We start from the raw sequence: 17,353 nt of genomic DNA, 5'->3' as shown, positions 1-17,353 counted from the left end.
GTAGCAATTTTAATGGCCAGTAGTGTAATTGGTTACTGTCAATCACTCGTACAAGTACCTAATACCCTCAAAGGACTCAATGACCCACAGAGAGCCCAAGTCCCTTTGCAAGTGAATACACAATAAAATGAAACTATTTCTCACACCTTGCCACTCCAGAAGAAAAAATCGCCAAAGGCGATCACTCTTTGGACACAACATGCCACAATAATAATAAAAAAAAGAGCTCCGGCGGACAATTATGTTCAGTGCGCCGAGTCGTGTACAGTCTCCAGTTACCACCGAGTCTACGAGCTGTAGTGTTCGTCCGCCGTCGGCCAGCTCTGTGTCACTCAGAGGCACAGTGACAGGACTTTAATATCTTAGAGGACTTGTAATAATTTAAACATTCAGTTGTGCTGGGCGCTTCACAAACAGCAGCATCATTTAAGTTGAGTATTTCTCTCCATATTTGACAAATATCATTTTATTAGTAACTGTTGGGGCTCTTTCTGACTGAAGATAACCTACGCCGTCCTCCTGCATCCCCAACATATTCCCGAGTTCGGAGCTACATAATACACTCCTGGAAATGGAAAAAAGAACACATTGGCACCGGTGTGTCAGACCCACCATACTTGCTCCGGACACTGCGAGAGGGCTGTACAAGCAATGATCACACGCACGGCACAGCGGACACACCAGGAACCGCGGTGTTGGCCGTCGAATGGCGCTAGCTACGCAGCATTTGTGCACCGCCGCCGTCAGTGTCAGCCAGTTTGACGTGGCATACGGAGCTCCATCGCAGTCTTTAACACTGGTAGCATGCCGCGACAGCGTGGACGTGAACCGTATGTGCAGTTGACGGACTTTGAGCGAGGGCGTATAGTGGGCATGCGGGAGGCCGGGTGGACGTACCGCCGAATTGCTCAACACGTGGGGCGTGAGGTCTCCACAGTACATCGATGTTGTCGCCAGTGGTCGGCAGAAGGTGCACGTGCCCGTCGACCTGGGACCGGACCGCAGCGACGCACGGATGCACGCCAAGACCGTAGGATCCTACGCAGTGCCGTAGGGGACCGCACCGCCACTTCCCAGCAAATTAGGGACACTGTTGCTCCTGGGGTATCGGCGAGGACCATTCGCAACCGTCTCCATGAAGCTGGGCTACGGTCCCGCACACCGTTAGGCCGTCTTCCGCTCACGCCCCAACATCGTGCAGCCCGCCTCCAGTGGTGTCGCGACAGGCGTGAATGGAGGGACGAATGGAGACGTGTCGTCTTCAGCGATGAGAGTCGCTTCTGCCTTGGTGCCAATGATGGTCGTATGCGTGTTTGGCGCCGTGCAGGTGAGCGCCACAATCAGGACTGCATACGACCGAGGCACACAGGGCCAACACCCGGCATCATGGTGTGGGGAGCGATCTCCTACACTGGCTGTTCACCACTGGTGATCGTCGAGGGGACACTGAATAGTGCACGGTACATCCAAACCGTCATCGAACCCATCGTTCTACCATTCCTAGACCGGCAAGGGAACTTGCTGTTCCAACAGGACAATGCACGTCCGCATGTATCCCGTGCCACCCAACGTGCTCTAGAAGGTGTAAGTCAACTACCCTGGCCAGCAAGATCTCCGGATCTGTCCCCCATTGAGCATGTTTGGGACTGGATGAAGCGTCGTCTCACGCGGTCTGCACGTCCAGCACGAACGCTGGTCCAACTGAGGCGCCAGGTGGAAATGGCAAGGCAAGCCGTTCCACAGGACCACATCCAGCATCTCTACGATCGTCTCCATGGGAGAATAGCAGCCTGCATTGCTGCGAAAGGTGGATATACACTGTACTAGTGCCGACATTGTGCATGCTCTGTTGCCTGTGTCTATGTGCCTGTGGTTCTGTCAGTGTGATCATGTGATGTATCTGACCCCAGGAATGTGTCAATAAAATTTCCCCTTCCTGGGACAATGAATTCACGGTGTTCTTATTTCAATTTCCAGGAGTGTATTTTCCCTTACATTCGGTGATTACTTATCTTTATCGAACTTTACTGAACATATTGGTGTCAGTTGTTGATTCACTTGGCGTAATTTAATAATTTTTTTTTGTTTCCCATTTCTAAATTCGTAATTACTGGTTTACTGGAGGGCCATATTTAATAGTAAAATATTCGAAGCATCGTGTGTAAATTCAAACTTTTTGTAAATCAAAAAAATAAAAAAAACTGGCAAACGAGGTTTCAGTCAAGTGACGAACTTTCACAGTTCTTTATTTCCTGTTACAGAATTAGCCTGCCGGCCGCGGTGGTCTAGCGGTTCTAGGCGCTCAGTCCGGAACCGCGCGGCTGCTACGGTCGCAGGTTCGAATCCTGCCTCGGGCATGGATGTGTGTGATGTCCTTAGGTTAACTAGGTTTAAGTAGTTCTAAGTTCTAGGGGACTGATGACCACAGATGTTAAGTCCCATAGTGCTCAGAGCCATTTGAACCATTTTGAACCAGAATTAGCCGTCGAGGCCATATTATTGCGTCAAATAGTAACCAAAGTTATAATAGTGAGTCTATACCATACTCATGTGTCAGTCAATAAATTACATAAAGGAGCAATCTTCCTTTTAGACTGCAGTAACTGAATAAAATTCTCATAGCGTTGGCGTCAAGCCGCCAGGTGTACGCCTGGTTAACGGCTTGGCTGGGGATGTGGCAAACTGACGCCCCAATCAGTACTGGGCAGACATAAGTGAAGTGCAAGAAGCCGCCATTAACGTGTGTTTATGCGAGGCAGTCAAGTTTGCACATTTGCCAGCTCGACAGTTAAGAATTTTCCCTTTCTTTGCTGTAAACGATGAACGCGGCTGATTTAGTATGGCCAATTCAAGCCAACACACAATGCGAACACCGTAGCTTGCGTACTTGATCAAACAAATATAACTAACTGGATACCCATGCCCAAGTATCGAATACTGTCATTCCAGTGTAATGTTTGTGCGGCATCCACTACAGCTACAGTTTGATACAATCATCCAGTCATAGATAATTCATTTTTCAAAGCATCTTGACGGGAATTAGCTGAGAAAGTAATATGGGCTGGTGTATAGTATGTTATTCCTCGTTGAGACTTCTCATGACATCGTAAACTCTATACAGCGGTTACGATGCAACCTGCATAGCTCACCTATCCCGCAGAAACCTGGATTGGACAGCCAGCGGTCCACATCACTGCTCCGAACAAAATTTGAACACCCATTCCACATCCCTCTCCTTTATGTATGCTTAAGTTATGTAAGGAATGTTGTCTCAAAATTCCGTGTTTCTGGGATAATGGTTTAGGCTGTGCATTGATACATCAGTCAGTTTGTACTCTTATAAATAGATTGCAAGCACCTCTGAATATTTTTTTCAAGTGACAACCGCAACAGGGCTGATTAAAGTCATTAAGACTAATTGCTGAATTTGTGAAAACACGCCAGAACCATACCTATATGCTAAAATAATTCACCCCTATAGCTGCCCAATATTTATTATGAACTCTTTCTCTCACTCCTATGGATATCGAAGCTATAACTTTTGACAAAGCTGGTTGCTGAGAAGATTTTCTATTGCATTTGCCTCGAAATGAACAGAAGCTCAGAGCAGTCACTCTTCGAGATTAATATTCTGACTAATGCTGTCTTAAAAGATCAATCCGTTAGCTGGGTGCCGTGGGTGATGGGTGTAGATGAGCCGAGCAGCCTCTTAATCGTTATGAGAAGACCATAATTTGGATGCAACTCCTACTGGTTATAAATCCAGCTTATCGAGAGAAAGTAAAAATAGTGTATGAACAGCACTTCTAAGTTTCGCCAATAACTTCACAAAAAGATCGACAACCAACTGAAAATCGCGTGTTTTCTTATATATTGCAGTAAAGTCAACAAAATGAAGCAGAATCTCACACATCGACAACATCACATAGGAATGACATAACAAACGCAAAAAACGCACTTGAAAATGTGAATCATTTCCCGAAACGCGTCGTGCGGAAAATGAAATAAAGAAAATCGTGACTGGTAGCAGATGAGTTATTTATAAACAAACCTACAGGTTGGTTTTATTCAGGATTTCAATACGCCATATTATTCTTTTGGTTACAGTACCCTGTTTTTCAACATAATCTCTGTTCAGTGCGACGGAGTTACGTAACCTTATTGGGACGGTCTGCATGTCAGCATGACACCTCTCTACTGGTCGAGGTTGGAGCCAATGTCTTGCTGTCTCCCTATCATCTGTGTTCTGCTACCCGTGGAGTGCATCCTTCATTGGGCCACGTAAGTCGGAAGGTGCGAGGTCTGGGCTTTAGAATGGATCAGGAAGTACAGTCCAATGAAGTTTTTTGAGCTCTTCTCCGGTGCGCAGACATGCATAAAGCCTTGCGCTGCCATGGAAAAGGAGAAGTTCGTTTGCATGCTGACTCCATTTCTTCAGTTTCCTGAGGGTGGCGCTACACACTTCAGAGTTGATCGTTGCACCATGAGGGAGAACGTCAGAGTAACCCCTTCAGTGTCCCAGAAGGCCGCGCGGGATTGGCCGAGCGGTCACAGGCGCTGCAGTCATGGACTGTGCGGCTGGTCCCAGCGGAGGTTCGAGTCCTCCCTCGGTCATGGGTGTGTGTGTTTGTCCTTAGGATAATTTAGTTAAGCAGTGTGTAAGCTTAGTGACTGATGACCTTAACAGTTAAGTCCCATAAGATTTCACACACATTTGAACATTTTGTGCCAGAAGACAGTCGCGATGACTTTACTGGCTGGGTCTGCGGCTTTGAACTTTTTCTTTGGAGGAGAGGTGGTGTAGAGCCACTCCATTGTTTGCCGTTTTGTTTCAGGTCCGAAGTTGTGAAACCATTTATCATCGCATGTGACGATGTTCGATAAAAAATTGTCGCGATCAGCCTCATAATGTGCAAACAATTCTGCACAGATGATCCACAGTTGCTCTTTATGGTTTTGTGCTAGGCAGCGGGGAACCCAGCGGGCACAAACCTTTGAATACCCCAGCTGGTGGATGAATGTGTCAGCACTAACAACAGAGACGTCCAGTCGAACAGCGAGGCGTTTGATTGTGATGACCTCGAATGAGGGTGTCCGCACGTTCCAACACTGCAAGAGTCGTGGCTATGTGCAGCCGGCTGGCACGCCGGATATTGGACAACTTCGCACGCCCTCGTTGCGATGATGGCACACGTCTTGCCCAACGACTCGCCAAGCTTTTGTTACCTGCCAGTTCTACATAGACATTCTGCAAGCGACCATGAATGTCTGTGTTACTCTGGTTTTCCGCCAAAAGAAACTCATTGACGGCTCTCTTCTTGGAACACACCTGCGTTACAGACGCCGTTTTGAAGGCTACTTACAGCGCCGCCACCTGTTGGAACTTCGAACTATAGGACCTGAGGCGGGAATATTCCATGATGCCCCACAACCATTTCCGCATTTTTTCAAACGAAATTGGCGAAGAAAAAATTGTGTAGCATTGATATTGAACGTCCCTCATACAACATGAATTTCTATCCTTCCAGCTACCAAAAATAAACTTGTTTATGTTATTAATCATTGATGTATGATGGACGCAAGCAGATTGTCCTAACAGAGATTTTCTAGCCCAACAAAGATTATGAGCAATAATAACTTTCATCAGAGAGCTATAGACATGGAGGTGACGGCAAAATGTTTTGGGGCATTCAGCTCTTTAATTACACATTCCCATCTTCGAAGAGAACGATACCCACAAACGATACAGAAAAATTATAAAACTTTTGCGTTTATTGGTCCAAGAAGCTTCTAACATCGGTTTATGGGTGACTGACAGCGCCAATTTGTGGACGGAATAGAACGAGAAGCGCTGTCGATCATTTGGGATAAAGACTATAGCAACAAAAGTAAACATATTCATAAATATTAAATGACAATATTGCGTAATAATTTATGAACTTTTATGTACCTAGAACATAGGCAGTCTCGTAGACGCTGCCTCCACAGACCATGTCAACGAATTCCATGATGATGAAGACGATGTAGTTGGGCGAGAAGGAGCGTGCGATGCCCACTAAGGCGGACAGGCCCACAGCGTACAGAAGCACCGTCTTCCGCCCAAATCTGCAAACAAAAAATAGTATCTCATCATGACAAGCTCATCATGAGATGTAGTAAGGACCGCAGAAGGTAATGACTCTCTTGGGGTCAACTGATCTGCCGACAAAGACCAAACGGAACTGTAATAGAGGGTGCGGAAAACTGTTAGTGCTTCGTCACTGAAAGATAACAACGGGCTCTCCAGAGAAGCAAAGTCATCTTTAGTAACTCGTGTCTCCACGTAGGAGGATACATGCGTTGATAGATTATATACAGGGCTACAAAGGCATCGGATGGTATCTCACTGCACGTTTTTTCCTCTCATTGAACGTTTCGTTCAAAAATACCGGTTCTCCAGAAAGAATACTGTGATTTTAAATCTATGCAATACATTTTTAACTTTAACAGATATTCATGCCAACAGTTAATCTAAGTGAGTTTATAGGTAACTGGCTGCAACAGTTAATAGTACGCATACAGTACTTGCGAAACGCATGATGTCTTTCGATTACTGCTGTCCTCTTCTAATTACTGCAAGTAACAAAGAGGAAGAAGGAGACGGGCGCCATCAAAGCTGTGGAATATGTTGCATGGGGCAAGGAAAACAGATTAGTTACCTGTTATTTTCAGGAGACAGAAAATAGAAGGGAAGCTTACATTTATTACTCATTTACTTTTATCGCAATATGTTATTAAAACCTGTAGTTTACTGTATCATTGTATGGATTTTCTTTCTAAATATAACAGTTTAACATACAGAACCTGACCGAGTTGGTGTATAATGGCAGACTCGGATAATGGTGCGCTGAAAGAGAATAGGTGGACATCTTCGTGAAAAAGAAGCTGGAAAAAGCTGAAATGAAGAAGAAAATAAGGAATGAAAAGAAACAAGATTGGTTTGATTAACAGGAATGGGAAAAGATGGAAAAAGAAAACCAGAAGTAACGACGAAATACCAGGAGTATCGGATGTTTCCAGCATTTACGACGACGATGGTGGTGTCTGAATAGAGAAGATTTCCACTTCGGCAAGGAGACTGCACGACTAGTCGGAAGACGCTAATGACCAATCTTACTCGATTATGGACTAGGTTCAACAGCTACAAAGCTGAAAGGTGCCACTGAGCCATAACCCTGGTTACCATTGAACAATCAAAGCGGGACCAGGGTCCAGTGAATATGGCGTATAGTAGTGTGATCTGCACCACAAGTGTTGTAGGCAAGGAAGCAGAGAGCGTCAAGTTTTCACATGCAGCTAGTCTTTAGTTGAATGTGGGGTCGCTGTGTCAACATTTCATCAAATAGTAGTCCCAAAAATCTGGACTGTGGAACAACGTCCAAGTACTGGACACTCAAGTAGAGGTCTGAGTCAGGATGGACCGTGGTGCGACGACAGAAATGCACAACTCGCGTTTTCACTGGAGAAGACTGAAAGCCATGACAAAGGCTCCAAGTTGGAGGCCGTTTCGATGACGCATGGAAACTGCCGCTCAGTCAAGGCTACGGAATTGGAGATATAGTAAATGCAAAAGTCGTCGACATACGGCATATGGGTGATCAGCGGTCTGATGATAACGACTAGCCCATTGATGGCGAAGAGGAAGAATGTAACTCTCGGCACAGCACCAAGCCCAGTGCAATGTCGTTCTCTTGGGCCTGTGGCGAGCTGAGTGATGTAGCAACTCTAATCCTAGGTAACCGGTTAGATAAAACCTGACGAATAAAAATCTGTTGGGAGCGATGAAAGCCTGAGTCATGGAGGGTAAGTAAAATGTAATGGCACTAAATTGTACCATATGCCCTATTTATGTAGGTCAAGAAAGACTGCATGAGGCGTTGGCGTTGAGAAAAATCCTTTCGGATTGCTGTTTCCTACCTAACCAGACGGTAGGTTGTGGATCGTCCATCCTAGAAACCACACTGGCGGGGGTACAAGAGACCCCATGATTCGAGAATCCAGCACACTCGTAGGGCTACCATCCTTTCAAGCAGTTTGCAGAGCACGTTGGTGGGGTTTATTAGTCGATAGCTGGCGGCACACATTGAGTTTTTGACTTGTTTATGACTTGTTACGATGACGCTCTCTCGTCATTGCTAAGGGAAAATGCCTTCTAGCCAAATACAATTAAAGTTCCTGAGTAGATGGAGTCTAATTATGAATCTAGTCGGGGCCTGGGGCCGCAACCTATGGCGAGTCAAGAGCCAGAAGCATTTACCAGTCAGCGAAAGTTCATTGTATGATCTGACATGATAGGTAAAAATAGCTGGATGTGTTCAACTTGTCTTTTGTGTGTTCGAAAAGTAGGTGGTTAAGAAGAGGATGCCGATACCGTCACAATGTGGGTCGCCAGGTGTTTAGCAAGAACCAAGCGAGTGGTAGACGTTCTGTCATAAGGAGGCGGCCAGTTTTTGATATTTGGGAGCTCCGTAGACTATGGAGTTTGGCCCTTTTCTGGTATGAAGTGGCTTAACTCTCAAGGAGGAGATGTAATGCTTCCAGCATTCCTTGTTACTGCGTTTAATCGAAGACAACCCTTGGCATGGAGCTGCTTAAAAGTGATGAGGGTGGTCTGAGAAGGATGTCGCTTGAGACGTTGCAGGGTCTTTCGACGATCCTGAATAGTTGTTGCAACATCTTTGGTCCACCATGGTACCGGCTGGCGGCAGAGAGGGTCTGTATCAATGAGAATAGCAGATCCAGCAATGCCGGTGATCATGTCAGAGAAATCTCCCACAGCCTTGTTGATGCAATCTGATAGAGTGGATGAAAGTGTCAGCAGATGTATACAACCGCCAGCTGGTTCTTTGAAGAGCTCATCGTGGTAAGTGGTCCAGTGGGTCGTGGCAAGGAAGTGACAGAATCACCAGAAAGTGACCACTGTAACAAATATCGTCGTGGAATGACCATTGTATTGAAACCACGAGACTGGGGGAAGTGATCGTAAAGGTCGATACCCGAAAAGGTGCCATGGTCGACACGAAAGTGGGTAGGAGTCATAGGTCAAGATTGGGAAGAAGGAGGAGGAGGAGATTAGTGTTTAACGTCCCGTCGACAACGAGGTCATTAGACACAGAGCGCAAGCTTGGGTGAGGGAAGGATGGGGAAGGAAAGTGGCCGTGCCCTTTCAAAGGAACCATCCCGGCATTTGCCTGAAGCGATTTAGGGAAATCACGGAAAACCTAAATCAGGATGGCTGGAGACGGGATTGAACCGTCGTCCTCCCGAATGCGAGTCCAGTGTGCTAACCACTGCGCCACCTCGCTCGGTGGCCGGTGGGAAGAAGCTGGCCGATGAGAAGGCCCCCACTACATGAAGTGGCACTTCCCGCAGGGGTGAGGGGTGAGGGGTGGGGGGCGGGAGGTGGGGGGTGCACACTGAAATCGCCACGTAGGAGAAAATGTGCAGAAGAGTTGTTGCACTAAGATAGTCATCTCAAGGTAAGTAAGTGCGATGGATGAAAGTAAATAAACGTTACAAATGGTTGTTACCATAGTCGTTTGCTCTCACACTGCTTTTGCTTCTAGTGTGGTGCAATCCAGTCACTGACAACATCTGTTTGGATCAATGTGTACACCCATCCAGATGCTCTGTTGGGCCCAGTACAGTTTCAACAGAATGCGTGGTGACCTTGAAGGGTTGGAGAATGGTCAGCAGTGAGGTTGTGTTTCTTCAGGAGCAATGCACATGCAGAACAAGAGGAAATCAGTTGTTGTATTTGTAGCAGGTGACAGCAATATCGATTGCAACACCACATAAATGGTATCCTGGTTAGGCATGAAGGAGCCAAGAGGACAGATCATGCCATAAGATCACTGTTAGTTGTCACTGGTGAGGGTGGATCAACGTCAATGAACATTAGTTAAGTGTCCGATGGTGTTGGAGGATCTGGCGCCTCCCTGGTCACCGGAGTAGTCTTTTCCCGACATTTTTTCTTTTTCTCTTTCGCAAATTTTTGTGATCAACGTCCTTGTAAGGGCTTATTCACCGCGAATGTAGGAACGAAAGAAGAGCGAGCAGCCCAGGGACCAACCGTCTGTGATTCCTTTGGTTACTGGCTGGTGTCAGGTTGCTGATCTGTAGGTTTCCAGGAAGACAGGCTCCCAAAATGGAGATCTGTCACTGGTAGATTCTGGAAGAGCATGGGCCTTCTCTGACTGTTGGCAGGGATGGTTCCCAAAGATGGTGCTGCTGGAACAACGGGAAAGGAGGGTCTATTCCCTCCATGGAAAGGTTTTTATTTTCGTGACTGTCAGATGTCGATATAGAGGGAGTAAGTACCCTAGGTACTGCCAACGACATGACCGCAGCATTAGTGAAAGTCGATGTCACTGATACTGGATAAAAACCATTTTATTTTTTCTGGGCTCCAAAATATGAGACGCGGTCTGAGACCTTCAGTTCCTTGATTCTGCGGTCCTTGAATGGAGTAGCACACGTCTGGGATCGGGGAGGGTGATCGTTTCCGTAACTGATACAGACAGGCGGTAGTGCACATTATGAAGTTTCGCCAAGTGACCGGCCACAGTCTCCACAAATCGGATCTTGGGAAAACATGTACCCAAAGCGCTGGCATTTAAAGCAAGCCATCGTGGATGGGAAAGCGATTTCGCATCGCAACAGTAAACCATGGTTCTGGCCGCCTCTGGAAGTGAATCCCTCTAATCCATCTCAAAAGCGAGGATGAATGTGCGACAGCTACGGTCGCAGGTACGAATCCTGCCTCGGGCATGGATGTGTGTGATGTCCTTAGGTTAGTTAGGTTTAAGTAGCTTTAAGTTCTACGGGACTGATGATCTCAGATGTTAAGTCCCATAGTGCTCAGTGCCATTTGAACCATTTTGAAGAGAATTAACAGAAGCAATGTACAGTCAACATTATAACCTGTGCGTAAATTTTTTTTAATGAAATATGGGAAGTTACTTATTGTACCACCTCGTACGTTGTGTGTGTCGAGATTACTCGCGTGTGTGTGTGTGTGTTTGTGTGTGTGTGTGTGTGTGTGTGTGTGTGTGTGTGTGTGTATGTTGTAAGTAGGCTGTTTAGGTTTTCTTATTGGTAACGCCACGTAGCGCTCTCTATGAAAATCAGTAGCTGTGTGTGTGCAGTCTGTGGCTAGTTTGCATTGTTGTCTGCCATTGTAGTGTTGGGCAGCTGGATGTTAACAGCGCATAGCGTTGCGCAGTTGGAGGCGGGCCGCCAGCAGTGGTGGATGTGGGGAAGTGAGATGGCGGATTTTTGAGAATGGATAATCTGGAGGTGTGTCCATCAGAAACAGTACATTTGTACGAATGGATGTCATGAACTGCTATATATATTATGACTATTAAGGTAAATTCATTGTTTGTTCTCTATCAAAATCTTTCATTTGCTAACTATGCCTATCAGTAGTTAGTGTCTTCAGTAGTTTGAATCTTTTATTTAGTTGGCAGTAGTGGTGCTCGCTGTATTGCAGTAGTTCGAGTAACGAAGATTTTTGGTGAGGTAAGTGATTTGTGAAAGGTATAGGTTAATGTTAGTCAGGGCCATTATTCTGTAGGGATTTTTGAAAGTCAAATTGCGTTGCGCTAAAAATACTGTGTGTCAGTTTAAACACAGTCATGTATAATTTTTCTAAGGGGACGTTTCATATGTCGACCCTTAGCCAAGGATACCTCACTGGAATCTTCTGATTTTTTCTTGTTGTTTGTGTAATTAGTGTAGCTTTTGTTTATTGCTAGCGCGTAACTGTAGAGAGAATCTCCTTTGTAGTTGCAGTCTTTCATTGTTGTACAGTAAAACAGTTGTGGCATGCATGTAGATTTGCACCAAGTATTTCGCAGCTGCGCTTGCAATTAACGAGATATTATTTTCAGTGCTATGTTAATGTGTTCTCTTATTTTTGCTCTTCAAATTGTACTTTTCTGTCTTATCGTGTGAAATATTGTGACAGTAATGGCGTGTGAAAAACGTAATACTAGGCTCCAAAGTAAACTGAGAAATGACAGTGAAGACGAAAGCAGTGTGTTAGCGCCGCCGAGTAATGATTTAACTAATGTTCAAAGTAGTAATTTGGTAACTGTGCATAGGGAAATGGAGCGGATTGCAAATAATGGCGTAGACAGTGAAACAAATAGTGAACAGGGAAGCATTATCGATCGATCGGTAGGCAACAGCTCGCTTCAGGAATCCGAAATGACAGGGCACAATCTTGCAAATACTGTAGATTCAGGTTTTGCGTCCTCACCGTTTTCTCAAATAAGTCAAGACACATTTTCTGATTTTCAAAATGCGAATATTGCCGGTTCAAATGCGTTGCCGAATAGTACTGAGGAAAATGTTTCAGACACCAGTGCATTGTTATTACAATTAATGCAGCAAATGGGACAAAAGCTTCAAAAGTTAGACACAATGGAACAAAATCTTCAAAAGTTAGACACAATGGAACAAAATCAGAGACAAACAGAGCAAAAGCTTCAAAAGTTAGACGCAATGGAACAAAATCTTCAAAAGTTAGACACAATGGAACAAAAGCTTCGGAAGTTAGACACCACGATTGAACAAACACGTGAAGATTTAACTACTGAGTTACATAACATTGAATCAAAATGTCAAAAAGTCTGTAATGACGTAAAAACACAAATTTGTGAGCATTTTCAACCTATTTTTTCGCGGCATGAAAATGCATTACAGAATCACGAAGCAGCCATAAAAGAACTGCAAACTATTGTTCATGAAAATCATGAGACCTTGCAAGCTAAAATTGACTCAGTTGCATCTACCGATTCGGTTACGCAACTTGCAAAAACTCAGGAAAACTTAAAGGACACAGTAGATACGATTTGAACACAAATGGACACTCTGAAACTTGGTTCAGAAAAACACACAGAGGAAATAATTTCACTATCGGATAAAGTAGCCGAACTTTCAGATCAGTTCACTAACTTATCTACAAAGGTAGATGATGATCTGAGTGACACAAGACCTGTACCCTTCACTGACACTGAAGAGTATGAACAAATTAGAAAATTCAAACAAAATCAAAATCAAATCAATACACAGTACAAAAGAGAAATCCGGGAAGTACAAGATCAGTTGGTAGAAGTAATACAAGAATTACATATTTCAGAGGACACTCGCAATCCAGTACAGGAAGAGAGACATAGAAATACGGAACAACCACAAAATAATAACATAGGGCACTTCGGAAATTATGAAAGAAATTGGCAAGGTGCACCGAATTTTGAGATGGATCCGCTGACACGACGTAACAATGACCGATATGCTACTCGCCGACACTATGATTTTGACTATAAGCTGTTCATTACTACACGTAAATTCAAAACATTTAAGAATTCTGCGAACGACATTCATCCACAAGCATGGCTCCATCAATTCTCTCATTGTTTTCCTCCCAACTGGTGATTAGAGCACAGATTAGAATTTATGTGTGGCTATTTAGAGAATGAACCAGCTGTAAGAATACGATCGGTCATTCACGATTGCCTCAGTGAAAGAGAATTTTATCATGCCTTCCTCTCAGCATATTGGTCTCAAGCTACACAAGACCGAGTAAAACATAGCATCATAATGATGAAACATTTCGAACAATCTGAATTTTCCAGTCTTGTGAAATATTTTGAAGACATGTTGCACAAGAATCAGTTCCTGTCAAACCCATACAGCCCCTCAGAACTTATCCGCATTTGCTTAATCAAACTACCTGAACATTTACGACATATTACTTTGGCAGGGCGTTGCAAAGACGACATTGAAGCTTTTCAGGGACTGTTACAAGAATTGGAAATTGACACTGACAATCGCGGAACGCGATAACAGGAACACAACAATTACAGGTCACATCTGTCGCAATTCCGCGATGAAAGAAATAATAACTGGACACGACAAGGCTATTCTCACAACACAAATCGTGACCAAAACAGACACCACCCGTATGACAACCGTTGGCAGAGTAATAATAGTTACAGAGAAAGATCGCATTTCCATAGTAATTAATATGACAGAGATAACCATAGAAACAGGCAATATGGGGAGAAAAACAATTATTATCAAGGGAGACAGAATAACTTCAGACGCAATGGTCCACCGTGCAGTGATAATTCAGGGAGAAATTCTCCACCGCTTGACCGACAAGAAAGAAACTACAGGAATTACCGACATGACGACAGACGATATAATCATAACGACAGACCTGAATTTCATCAGAACTGGCGGGATTCAAAGAGGGCAGGATCCTCTTGGCAAGGTGAATTTGTAGAAGTTAGGTCTCCTAATTCTAATAACGACGCGTGCCAACAAAGAGACAGACAATGACTCGCACCGCAGGCAGCCGCGTGCGCCGGCTGGCTCAGAGAAAAATAACATAGACGCTAACCTTGAGAAAAATTCCAGTATTCTTTACCGACGTATACCGCACGATAATTGCGTTGAAGTTGAAACTCTGCTTACTAGGAAGAGTAAAGGTTTCCACCATATTTCAAATGTAAAACCGTTTATTGAAAGATAATCTGTTTTTTAACTTAGTCTTTGCCATAAAACTTTTCACTTCACGCTACTGGTACAATTTGTCACACTGAGAAACTGTTAACATGCAACAATGTTTTGAAGTTAACTATCCAGCCTAGAACCTAGGGAACATTTTTAAACAGAAATTACGAATTAATTGTTATAGTGAACAGAAGACACAGTGTTGTTATTTGTACATTCTTGCTTGTTAGTTGCACGATTACGTAACGACTATAAGACTGACATACTTAGAACATGTACTGGTACTGCTAATGAGATTTTAATGCAACATTTTGGTTTACTTGAAAATACATTCTGGATTTAAAGTGCTTTCTGAGAGATACCAGATGATGCAGTGGTTAGTTTATTTGACAGCTACACGACTATATCACGACGCTACTAATGTGTGACACAATTTACATTGTTGCTTTTGTGCTGTATCTGCTTTATATCTGCACAAATTTTTTCTGAATTCTTCTGGAAAGTAAAACATGTTTTAGTAGTAACTTTTGTGGTATAGCTACAATGAGACAGCCTTTTCCGTAGCACAACAACACGTTACAGCACAGTACTTTCTTCATCACGGCAATAAGCGTAATAACTAAGATACCTATACGCAAAGCATTTCACTTTTGTTTATCTTGAGGTAAGTACATTGACTTCTGCAGAACTTAGCTTTCGGAGGACGATAACTACGACACTTCCACAGAGATTATCTTACAACAAGACGCACAGTTTAGCGCTACAGTACACGTATTTGAGTGATTAATTTTGTACTTAAAACATTTATTTTTTAAAGATTTTTGAATTACAAAGAAAGTCTTCCATGATACATTTTATTCCATTTCTGTAATCTGTAACACCTGAGGGTATAATTACATTAATCCTCAGGGGGTACACGCCTACATCGTGTACTATGTGTCTGGCAAACACAAGAAGCCCTAGCTAATATGGTATTTGCTTATACAACTTTACACATCGGTACTATACTTCTCTAACACATAAATTACACAGCTATCTGATTATTTAACAGAGAAACAAACATTTTTTTACTACATCAGTGACACATGTTTACGCAATTACACACATGGATAACTTCACACTTACGAAATTGTATTTCGTCTGTACTTTGTGAACTGTTCGTATTTTTTCGGAACCATTGTGATACTATGAGAGCTCTGAATGATGTATTTGATATGGGATCATGATTTTTAAAGTACGTTTGAGGTAGATGAAACTTTTGACATGAGCAGAGAATTTTTTTTAGGTTTTGAAATTATTGGAGGAAGCTACGACGATTTTGTGATTTTGCTGAGGTTTTATGATGTTATGATGATGATGTGTATTACGCTGTTGCGGTATGTTTATGATCAATAAGCTGATGCTATATGAGGAATTTGATTATGCTACGTATTTATTATGATGAAATATTGAAGAAGTGTCTACGAATATGTATATGTGTAATAAGGTAATGAATAATGAGTAGTGGTTAGGGACTCTGACTTGTGAAAAAGGATGTTGGAAACCAAGAACCGTACTTTAAGAGTTATCAAATGTGTGTAAATGCGTGAATGCATCACAATTCCGGCGAAAATTTTTTGGACACTGCTATATTCACAGGATTTTGTTACTACACATTTGCAACGCAAATTCTCGACCTGTGAAATTTTTAATATGAGACTGTCACAAACTGGTGTTGTAAATATTTCGGTAAGAAAGTTAAATGACCTTCACGTAATGCGTCGTGGGCACCCAGCTGCGCGACGGTCGCCTGGAAAAAAGCCATTAGTATGTGCCTTTCAGAGGCACAGGTGGAGAAAAAAGGAAGCCATTATCCTCGCTATTGACATTTCTTTGTAGAAAGCATCCTAAATATGACACGCTCAAACTTGAAAATATATGATTACACTGTGGAGCTCTTAATTTATGATATTTACTAAAATGCCTAATGAAATGATGAGAAACATTTTACATCTATTGTCTTTCTAGTTGAGAGATTTTTTTTTGCCTTTGGAGACGCCATTTGCCTAGTGAAAGACGTTTCATATGTTGCTTTATATATATATTTGCTCATTTCCTTTAATATCAAGTTTCTAGCTGCACTGCAGCATTGGTTAAAATAAAATTTAATAGATGTACTAATATCACTATTTTCTGTCTACAGACCCAGTAAAGAATACGTTTATGATGTACTTTCTTATAAAAGAGAGCACAAATAGACATTCCCCTTCACAGGAATTGCATAAATAATTTTTTTAACAACTTGGTAACTTTCTTGCAGAGTAAGATTTTGTGATGCATCACTCTAGTGTTATGATCTGACATAGGTATTAGACATGGCCATATTTACTGTAATATTTTTTTTGCTTGTGGGTTTGTCATGTTTAGATATAAGTTATTATATTTACTGCTGCTTGCTTTGCCAATTTCCACTTTTTTGTCATTGCTGTTTGTGTTAATTTGTTATGTGCTGCTGCATTGCCTTGTCCCTTAGTATATATATCTGAGCTCAGTAGATTTAAGTTAGCTTAAGAGGGGGTAGACTATATAAGAAACTAACTATGATGAATTGGAAGAAATACATTGAGAATCTATAAGAAAATAGTTTGGCCAAAAAAGTAGTGTACAGTGGAGAAAAACAATTTTTGAAAGAGGATGTGAACAGAATACAGAAAGCAGGCTTAGATAGGACTTTTTGAGAATAATGATGAACGAAGGGAGATCTCCATGCAAAATACTGCAGTAAAACAAGCCCTGTCCTTTCCTTTTG

At 43.0% G+C, this 17,353-nt stretch overlaps 1 protein-coding gene across 2 annotated transcripts in view; it reads right to left on the bottom strand.

Moving 5' to 3' along the window:
- The window catches only part of LOC126469860 (organic cation transporter protein-like), a 241,660-nt gene that overhangs the window by 79,868 nt on the left and 144,439 nt on the right, over positions 1–17,353 (bottom strand). For both annotated transcript variants that reach the window (XM_050097170.1, XM_050097169.1), the window contains exon 5: positions 5,951–6,105. In XM_050097170.1, coding sequence (XP_049953127.1) covers positions 5,951–6,105 — 155 coding nt within the window. The remainder of the gene's footprint in view (positions 1–5,950; positions 6,106–17,353) is intronic.

Source organism: Schistocerca serialis, chromosome 3 (genome assembly GCF_023864345.2).
Source record: "Schistocerca serialis cubense isolate TAMUIC-IGC-003099 chromosome 3, iqSchSeri2.2, whole genome shotgun sequence".
In the NCBI taxonomy this organism is placed as follows: domain Eukaryota; kingdom Metazoa; phylum Arthropoda; class Insecta; order Orthoptera; family Acrididae; genus Schistocerca; species Schistocerca serialis.
Note: the sequence above shows the minus strand (reverse complement) of the source record. Positions and strands in the feature narration are given on the sequence as shown.